At 37.2% G+C, this 10,000-nt stretch overlaps 2 protein-coding genes across 2 annotated transcripts in view; both read right to left on the bottom strand.

Moving 5' to 3' along the window:
- The window catches only part of LOC138060358 (ETS-related transcription factor Elf-4-like), an 8,905-nt gene extending 381 nt beyond the window's left edge, over positions 1-8,524 (bottom strand). Inside the window, exons 1-9 of the mRNA XM_068906115.1 lie at positions 8,343-8,524; positions 7,936-7,997; positions 6,447-6,594; positions 4,718-4,816; positions 4,109-4,201; positions 3,365-3,463; positions 3,026-3,154; positions 1,905-2,057; positions 1-1,047 (exon numbers count right to left, since the gene is read on the bottom strand). The exon at positions 1-1,047 is cut by the window's left edge and continues 381 nt beyond it. Coding sequence (XP_068762216.1) covers positions 752-1,047; positions 1,905-2,057; positions 3,026-3,154; positions 3,365-3,463; positions 4,109-4,201; positions 4,718-4,816; positions 6,447-6,594; positions 7,936-7,986 — 1,068 coding nt within the window. The 5' untranslated portion in view covers positions 7,987-7,997; positions 8,343-8,524 and the 3' untranslated portion in view covers positions 1-751. The remainder of the gene's footprint in view (positions 1,048-1,904; positions 2,058-3,025; positions 3,155-3,364; positions 3,464-4,108; positions 4,202-4,717; positions 4,817-6,446; positions 6,595-7,935; positions 7,998-8,342) is intronic.
- A 1,019-nt stretch (positions 8,525-9,543) lies between these two features.
- LOC138060357 (tetratricopeptide repeat protein 5-like) overlaps positions 9,544-10,000 on the bottom strand; it is an 11,723-nt gene continuing 11,266 nt past the window's right edge. The window contains exon 11 of the mRNA XM_068906114.1: positions 9,544-10,000. This exon is cut by the window's right edge and continues 18 nt beyond it. Coding sequence (XP_068762215.1) covers positions 9,899-10,000 — 102 coding nt within the window. The 3' untranslated portion in view covers positions 9,544-9,898.

Genomic DNA, 10,000 nt, shown 5'->3' with positions numbered 1-10,000 from the left:
AAGAGGGGTTTCACCTCGAGATGAGTTCCACCCGGGAATGAGTTTCTATGCTGAGTGGAAGCGGGATCACAATGAGATAAAATAGCACAGATGCCTACGCATTCACAGTCAGTAGCTGACAGTGACTTTAGACTCCATCAGTAATCGGAGAGTCTTTTAAAATACCTTGGGATGAATTTTGTATCATGTTCTGGCCATAAGGAACATTTGAATATTCACTTCTGCCAGAAACCGAGACAAAATCCATCCCGGAATGAAACTCGTCACGGGATGAAATCACTCATGTGAACGGCATCTTAAAGGAAACATCTACCCCAGTATATCTCTCTGTGTTGGCCTCTGAATGCCAATGTAAAGCTGACCAGGAATTCTCACAGAAAAAGACTCAAAAAACCTTTGCTCAATTTTCTGGTAAATATCCCAAGCTCTTAATATTGACAAAATACACAGGTGTGTTGAAAAGACAACGCAAAATTCATTAGCCAGACCCAACTGACATCATTCGTTTTGTAGGCACTGCTTTCATGAAGTGAAGATGTTTTACCAATTTGTTCATCAGCCCTTGGTTACTTTTTGTTTAAAATAGGATATAGTGTGTACTATACTGCGATTCATTTGACATTGTTTAGACTTACAAAAGATGACTCCTTTTCTCAAAAAAGAGCCTAAACGTATGAGTCATCCCCTGGCCTGTTCCTTTTTAAAATAGGACACAATGTTCTCTGTCTCGATTCAAATAACTTTTTGAAATCTACAATGGGTACTTCTTTCCTTCCAGATTGTGAACGAACTTGTACGTCAGTCTATGGCCTGGCACTTTTTGAAGAATGTTTTTACTATAGTAGTATCTGAGAGCACGGCTTAATTTCTCGTACGTCATGTTCTTTCTGTTTTTCTGTCTCCCCCAAAGACGTGCCAAGCCATTGTGATCAACGAGTCTAAACACTCCTTTGGTCTTATTCTTCCATTCAATGTACTTGTTGTCTTTATCCAGCAAAATATGATGAAGAAACTCCCACAGGTAATGACACTGGAAGTGTGGAAGATCTGAAAATTAATGATATAACAGAAAAAAACTAAATTATTACATCATGTGCAAGCTAATTACATAGCCCAATACTTTATTGCAGAATACTTGTACAATACTACCAAGAAGATCAAAATAATGAATAGCATTTTAAAGCCATTTATTCAGTTATTATTACTTTTATAAAAAGTGCGAGGAATTTAGAAATTATTTTAAAAACTGACGACAGTTTGAGTTAAACATTCTTGGACATTGGTATCAAATAGGGGAGCACAGATAGCATAGTGGTGATAGCACTTGCCTCCCACCAATGTGGCCCGGATATGATTCCGGACTTGTGGCCATATATGGGTTAAGTTTGTTGTTGATTTTTACACTGCTCCGAGAGGCTTTTCTCTAGATTCTCAGGTTTTTCCCTCCCCTCAAAAACCAACATCTCTTTGAACTTGTGAAAAAGGATGGAACAAGGATGGAATGGAGTTTATATAGGGCAAGGAATTTTACAGATGCAAATTACTTCCCCACATAAGCATCCATTAAAAAACACCATTTTATAGTTCTGTGCTGTTACAAGGCCTTTTTTCGTGTTGTTGTAATGTTAACGAGTTTCTGTTTACATAAGAAAAGCAGTGAGGTTTGTATCAAAGCAAGGCCAATTCCAGCCACGCTTTTATTCTAAGGCCTGGTAACTGAGCACAGAACTGTAAAATGGTCTATTATTGTTCAAGGTCATTCACAAAAATACTAAACAGGTCTATAACACATGGCTTTTGTCACAGTGTCTACATTCAATATCTTAACTGGTAAACATTTTTTCTGCTTGATTTTCTTAACATAAGAAACATGCAGATGATATAATAATAACTCTGATTCTTACTATCGTCATTGTCCTTGGTGCCGTCAAGATTTTCATCATCATCATCATCATCATCACCATCATCATCATCTTCGTCATCACTGTCTAGCTCCTGTTCATGTTCCTTTTTCTCTTCCATCAATCTACTATCCTTGTCCTCAGGATCTCTGTTTTCTAGCCACAAAAGAAGTTCATATAATTAGTCCACAAGAGCAAGACATGTGACAAGATCTAAACATAAATTATAATTTGCATTATGACTGTATTCAGATTCTGTCCTAGAGCCAAGAAGCGTCCAATTTTTACGTACCATTTTTGAATTAACAAATTGATGTCAGTTTTTCATGCGTCTGTCCTGTTATTGATCATGAATTTCGTCATAACATTGTCAAAGTAGCTGTGGATCCACGAGGCGATAGCCGAATGGATCTGCAAACTACTTTGACAATGTTATGACGAAATTCATTGTCAATAACAGGACAGACACATTTAAAGCTGACATCCATTTTTTTTGTACAATGACAAAACACGAGAAGAATGCGAGACAAAAAAGCGAGAAACTTCAATCTGACGAGAGCAACATCGCGTCATTATTGCATAAATTATAAATTGATGCGTCTGTCCACTTATTGACAACAAAAATTAGCCAATGAGCGCGCGAGAATTTTGCAGTCATTGTAAAATATGTATTGCAACACTTATTTCAGGGTCCATGGGTTTGAATCCTGTTGAAACTGCCTAAGAGACAATAATAACAATAATAATAATAATTATAGTAATTATTATTATTATTGTTTGCGTTGTCCAGATTAATGTGAGGATCACTTCAATGTTTTGTCTATAATCCACACTTTAAATAGGGCGAGTTTCAATCGAATGTTGTAAAACCAAAGCCAAACTAATCACTTTGGCCAATCAAAAAAACCAATCAAAACTCTAAGTATTTACACGTGGCTGACACAAAGCACGGGAAAATTTTTGTGCACCATTGGTTTTGGTTTCAGTTCTGATTGGTTGAAAAAGTGGCGTGAGAACTTTGAACCAATCACTGAGTGAGGTAATGCAAAACTAAAGCAATTCGCTGATTACTTTTGACACTCAATTGAAAACCATTCTATATTTTATACATTTTATTCACTAACTTCTTTGAGGTTTTGATGTATTCTGTTCCTGACTAACTCCCCCTTCCTTGACAGAGTCTTCCGTCGTGTCTTTTTTTGGATCAGAACTCTCGCTTTTCTCCTTCTTTTCACTCCCATTTTCAGACCCATCTTCAAAAAAAGAACAGTACAAGGAACCATTATTATTGAAAGCAGTTAAAACACATTAAGCCATAATTTGACTCCTTGGAGTGGGACTCAATAAATTTTACTCTGTTTAATGCCAGACGATTTTACTCGTCTATGGGAGACAGTTTTGGAGTCCCCTTTACACCCTTACACCCTTAGATATGGAAAAAGCAAGGAGCTGATCTTCCTTACCACGCGGTTCATCCATTTCAGCTTCAATTCCAGAATCAAAACCAAAATCCAAGTCAGCAGAATCTGAAAGGAACGGAGAGTCGGGACTCAACGCCAAATCTGAGGAGAAAAATAATATGACAGTGTTCATTTCAAAGATATCTAACGGCACAATGGATGCGTTTAAAAAAGTGTAATGGTCTGGCAAGGGAGGAGCTCAATAGCCTGAAGTAACGCTTTGTTTTCATTTAAACAGCCATGTCTTCCAAACAAAGACAAATGACATTCTTTAAATAAGAATACCGTTCAATTCCCAGACAGAGGTGGACTAGTTTGGGAAACTGACATGGCTGGTGTTTTGTTTATTAGCGACAGCTGCATGGTCCCTGTGCCATCATGTGAAAACCAAGGACATGCTTTCCCCACAAAACGTTGAAGAAGAAGAAGAAGAAGAAGAAGAAGAAGAAGAAGAAGAAGAAGAACAAGAAGAAGAAGAAGAAGAAGAAGAAGAAGAAGAACAACAACAACAACAACAACAACAACAACAAGAACAAGAAGAAGAACAAGAAGAAGAACAAGAAGAAGAAGAAGAAGAAGAACAAGAAGAATGTAAAAAATCAATATTTGAATTCTGTTCAACCCTCAAGATGCTGAGGAACAAAAGACCTTAAATGATTGTGATGTTAAACTGGTTTCCACCATATGTACTTCAATGAAATTGAACCAGAAAAAAGGGTGTAAGTTAGAATCAAAATGAATGTTTACCTTCAAGTTGGAAAAAGTTAATTTCATCATCTGGAAGGTCAGAGCTACAGTAACCATACTCAGAGCATGTGTCAAGGTCTGTTAACTTGAGATCTGAAACATGAACAAAAAATACAGCATACTTTTACAAAATCAAGAATAATTATTGCAATCTTCAAAAATAGGACTAGGTGCAGTTGAGTCTTTGGGCAAACTACTATTATTTGCTTTGGTGAATCTAGTAATTGCCTTCAACCAACTTGCACAGACCAAGAAACTTTTCAGTACTTCAAAATTCCTGACCACAGTCCTTACACAAGAAGATACAAGTTACATACATTAATGTGATAAGTTACACCTTGACTAACTGCTTTCAAGAGCAAATTAGTTTAATTCCGTCCCATCCTAAAAGTTTGATCAGTAGAGATTTGCTGAAGCAAAGGCATATAAAAAACCAGGAAAGATTTATTGTTGCACTGCCTCCTTAATATTTGTCCATAGGCCTTTAAATCAAGCAACAAGAACAAACTCCTAAATTTGGGGGGTTGTACTGAACCAAACAGTTGGCAAAATCTACCTATAATAATTACAGCGAGCACATTATCTGAGAATTATGAACAAATATTTTACCTGTCTCCATGCTGTCATCAGGGGACGTCTCAACATCGACAACTGCATCAAACTGAGAGTCTTCAAATGGGCCAAAATAAGGATCAGCATGGCAGGGAGCTGTCAAATGGAGTTAGGGTGAATGTATTGTCAGATTTTGTACTCCACTTAAAATCAAAACTGATTCACACATTCACAGGATGAAAAGTTTGTTTTGGTCAGTCAATTTTTGGTTTGCACTCGCGTGATAAGACGGCCATGCTAGTGTACAAAACAAAAGCAAAATGTCGCTTGCGTTTTAATAGAGTCAAATTCCTAAAAGACTTTTTCGCTGTTGTTCAGTGCACCAACATTGCCAAATAACGTCAGGTGCAAGCCAAGGATTGCCAATGGAGTTGGTTTTCTTTGAGTCTTCCTGTTTCTAATGGACGGTCGAGCAGCATTATTACCGTTAGAATAGGAGTTTCCTACCCACGGCCTAAAAGAGTTTGGCATTTTCCCTCTGAAACAAGTTGATCACATTTTGGAAGAAGAAAGAAATTATAGAGAAATTGCTCATAGATTTTACTCGTCAAGGGGGCAGGGGAGGGGGGGGGGGGGGGTCCCTAGGGCGTTTGAAAGGTGAATGGGTTAAGATAAATAATATTAATTTAACCACCATAAGAAAGATTTGTGGGCTTTGCTTTGAGCATTACTGTATTTACTTGATTAAACACTACTGCGTTCTTTTGGTACTTTTCTGGAATAGGAAAACATGGAATAGACATTATTCGTGTTCTTTGGGGACCTAATATGCATTCTTTTGGGAAAGTTTTGGCTGGAAATGATACACAGCCAGCCAGTCACCCACCGGAGGCTTGAAACTTGTAAAAATGCCTCCAGCACCACCTCAAATGTTCCTCTGCTCATTCTGAAACATCTTTTGAAGTCACTCGGGGAATAAAGTGAAACAGTTTCCTCAACAAACCCTTGTATCCAAGCATGTTTACGCCGCTGTCCTGCACTACGCAAAGCACTCACAAGTACAAAAATTCTTTGTCATAGATCGTCCCCTTCAAAGTTTTTAGCAAATGAAGTAAATCGAGAAATCGAGGCAACTGCCAAAAAACTGGTTCTTATGGTCATAAATTATTCCAACATTTCGTGTTCCAAACTTTCAGGAAACATTTTTCAGTCGTTATGCCAACGCAACTGAAGCATGCATAGATACAAAATTTGTATTTCCCAGGTCACCTTTGCTAATAGTTTTCTGTTTCCAGAATAGGCTTTTTTTTTTGTGATTTGAAACCCCGTGTATTCTGTTATTCCTAATTCGGAATGAGAATAGCCATGTCCGAGGCGTTTATTTCAAAATTATATTTCTTAAATCACTGACGACACTTACAGTAGATCATTTGTAAATATTATTTAAAAGAGAAGCATGTTCAAAGTTCCAACCTCTCCCTTTTCTGCCGAGGTAGAACAGTAAATTATTGCCTAGCTTGTGATCAACGTTCAGAAAATTAAATGTGTCTACGGGTACTTGTTTTTTTTCTTACAATTCTCGAATCAACACCACATTCTCCTGATTGGGTGCGGTGCATATTCAAGGGCGGCATTTAAATATGGTAGCCCCTGACGCCTGCGCAAATGTCACTTCACAAATCTTCCTTATGGTGGCTAATTTACCAACATTTTATCAAATAATTATTGTATGACTGGGGATTGGTCTCATATTTACATAAAACTTTGAAAATAATTTATGTGATACCTTCAATGGGGTATCCATTTGCATGTAGCAGGTCCTGAATACCTTCTATTGTGATTGTTGCTGCGATGATGGGACCAGCAGTGGTTGATGGATAGCCGTACGCTGACAACCATTTTTTTAACATCGGCAGAGAAAGTTGACTTGGTGCCTGAAGATTGTAAAGAAATAAGTTTACAAAAAAAAAAAATACAGGATCATATCTTGGTGAATGAAATGTTTGTTGCAACAAAATGTTATGGTGCGGACAAATCATTTCAAATGAACAAACCAAACACTGCTACATGCAACAGTAAACAGACAATTAATTATTATTGTAGAAGAGTACCAGCGTTTCTAATGCTTCAACGAGCCTCAAATAAATTGGAAATAGTTGGGCATTTGGGAATGAATTGCCTAATGACATAAATGTGAGGAGTTAATCACTTGGAGCATCATGCAAATGAATTTGAATTTTGAGCTAAGAAAGAGGAACTTCAAATGTTTTGCAATTTTCGAATCACAGGTGCAAATGATCTGGAAAGCCAATGGCACTACAAATGATCTAGCAAAGTGTTAAGATTAGAAATTCTGCTTTATTTCGCAAAGGTAACTGCTAGGCCATTAATTATTTAATTTCCTGCTAAACTACGCAGTCTCACAGAATAATAACAATCATCACACAGATCTTGTTTCTTAGCCTTGTTGCTCAGTTTAAAAAATAAATTGAAACTCTTCCCATCTAATATGTCTGTTTATTAAGGATCTTGAATTCTAAGGGAATCATGCACTAATATTAAACATGCGTGTCTTCGCCCATTTGATAGGGTTATTATTGATGAAAGTCGGATTGAAATGAATTAGGGCAAAGTTCACTGCTTGTAAAACAGGGAGCAAACATCGTAAAAATTTCATTTTGCAGGAGAAAGCTTTTGAAAGAAACAGAATCATTGTGTTTTTTCAACGACAAGTGAATCTGACCTTAAGATCAAACATATAATATCTGATAATATGCTAAAACAAGTTAGCGACGCTTCATAAATTTGAATGGCTATTGACAGCTGCATTCCAAGAATCTAAAAATTACCCTTCGCATTTAGTACATGATATGACATTTCCATAAACCCTAAAATTTAAGGCTATTCTAATGGTTACACATTTTTAAAAGCCATCGAAAAACTGAAATTCACATTTATCGTGTAAGATGCAATGCTACAAACACTAAGGACGGCTTAGACAAAACAACCCTCAATCCATAAACCAATACTTGAAATCATTCATCTGTTAGATAAACTCAAAAACAGTATTAAAAGTTGGATCACAGAAAAGGATCTGATAGGTGTCAAACTCTCTACAAAAGAAACTGTTGAAAGTAATTGAATTTTAACATAAAAAGCAAGGACCTATAATAGAAACTATACATGTCCTGAATATTATGCGTAGAGGGAAAAAAAAACAAAATCAACACCATACAAACAACTACACGACTAAAACTAGGATGTTAATGTCTTACCGGCTGAGTAATCGGACGAAACGGAACGTCTAACAAGCTCCCTTGGGACATATTTGCAAAATCTGAAAGAAAATATAATAACGATCGCTTAATCAAGCGTGTTGAAAAACATCAAGGTTGAAGGTGGGTTCAACGAGCGCGTGATTTTTTAGCGACTATAAAATTCTAAATGATGTTCGTTTTTAGACCAAGTAATGCTAACGTGAAATCACTGAATTTGTACAAACACAAACACATCCCTTTCATGGGATACGCGAGATACGCAATGTGAACATGAAAATGGAAAATCTTAGTTCGAGAAGCCAAGTGTAAGTGAGTATGAAATGTAAGGAAACGCGATCCAATGAAAATAAACTTACTCCCGCTTAGTAAATGTTCGAATGCTGAAAAATCAAACAAAAACTCACCTTTCGTTGGAAAGAAATCTTTTCAGAATAACCCGTGCGCTTGCAATGCTAGCTTATTATGAGCCAAAGCAGTCTCATTCTCGGAACTTTCAAAGACAAGGTTAGTAAACACATCCCATAAAAGTCAACTCCATTGTTGCTGTTTTTTTCTGTGGAAACTCAAATTCTAGGAATCCCGCGCTAAATCTCCCGTTTGATTGGCTGAAGTTTACCGGATATACATCACTGGAGCCATCACTGGTCTTCTGTAGGACACGCCATGACAAGTTCAGCCAATCAAAACAGCGAATCAAATTCCGGGAATCCCCTCCTCATATGGTAAATTCCCGGGGTTTTTTCCCGAACTCCTGCTGCCCCTTTCAGTTTTGAGTCGTCATAGGATAATTTTAGTAAGATCACGTTCTTTCAGTTCGGGGAAACCGCGGAACAAGTGATCCACCCCGAGAAAAAGTGAATAGTTCTTAAAGTTACCAAAAATACTACGATGTGTAAGTTAAAATGGCGTTGGGAGCGTGACATGCTTAGAGTTCACGACAACATTTTCGTAAAAATAATAAAATAGATATGTTTGCCACTCCCCTATTTCGGCTACTTTCGCTCAAGCAATTAACAATCTTGCATTCGAGAGTCCTCAAAATGGAAAAATTTCCGATGCGGCGGGCAACAAGTTCCAAAAAAAGCGATTCAATGAGGAGAGTGAAAAGCAGTTTATCCATCGCGTCGTAATTAACGCTGCCAAAAGACATTATGTCTTCTTGTAATAACTCATTTCCTCGTCAAAAAAGAAATCTAAGACGACATTTGGCGAAAAACCAACTACTCGTGGTTAATGAGACAGGTGAGGTGGGTCGTCCTGGATTTTAATGTACGAGATCAAGGTGTCTCTTCTAATATTAAACCAGTATTCGATCTATTTTCAGCTTTAAAATTTCTACTTTGCCGATTTTTCGAAGTAATTGTTATCTGTGCTTTCAAAAATTGTCAAGAAAAGTATCCAGAAATCTTTCGTTGAAAGCATAAAATATGCTTAGTCAGATCTAGTTGGCGCAATGACAAGCAATTTTGGTTCTCTGGGATTAAAAATCAGGCTTCCAAAATTCGAAAACTTCTCGGTTCGTGCCTTGTCACAAAAGACACGTAAGAAAATTATATTTACCAGGGCTCGGTTGTTCAATAGCCGATTAACGCTAATCCCAGATTAAAACTTAACCAAATAATTTATTTCTCCACTCCCAAAGTCTGTTCAACGCTGATTAGAAGAAGTCAATCTTGAAAAACAAAAATAAGTAAAAGAGACTTTCACTAAAAAGTAGAAAATATGAAACAAAAGTTAGCGCTAATACGGAACAACCGTAGGACGCTTTGTATGAGACTACATTAACAAAGGGTCAGAATAAATATTCCATGATGATACGCAAATTATTGTTAAGCTGAGGTTCAAGTACTTTGACCTCAACTAAACTCCGGTGAGTCAAGAACGCGGTGCTCCTACTCAAAATGCCAGTCCGTTCGAATTGAGACGCATCCTCCAGCCTGCACCAACCAAATCTGCAATTTCACTCGCTCTTTGTTGTCACAGATAGTGTCGAGGGAGCAAGTCTGTTTGTGCCAAGTTTTTTCTTGTTCACCACCAAAACAACTGGGTTGTCAACTCGAAT

Source organism: Montipora capricornis, chromosome 8 (genome assembly GCF_036669925.1).
Source record: "Montipora capricornis isolate CH-2021 chromosome 8, ASM3666992v2, whole genome shotgun sequence".
In the NCBI taxonomy this organism is placed as follows: domain Eukaryota; kingdom Metazoa; phylum Cnidaria; class Anthozoa; order Scleractinia; family Acroporidae; genus Montipora; species Montipora capricornis.
Note: the sequence above shows the minus strand (reverse complement) of the source record. Positions and strands in the feature narration are given on the sequence as shown.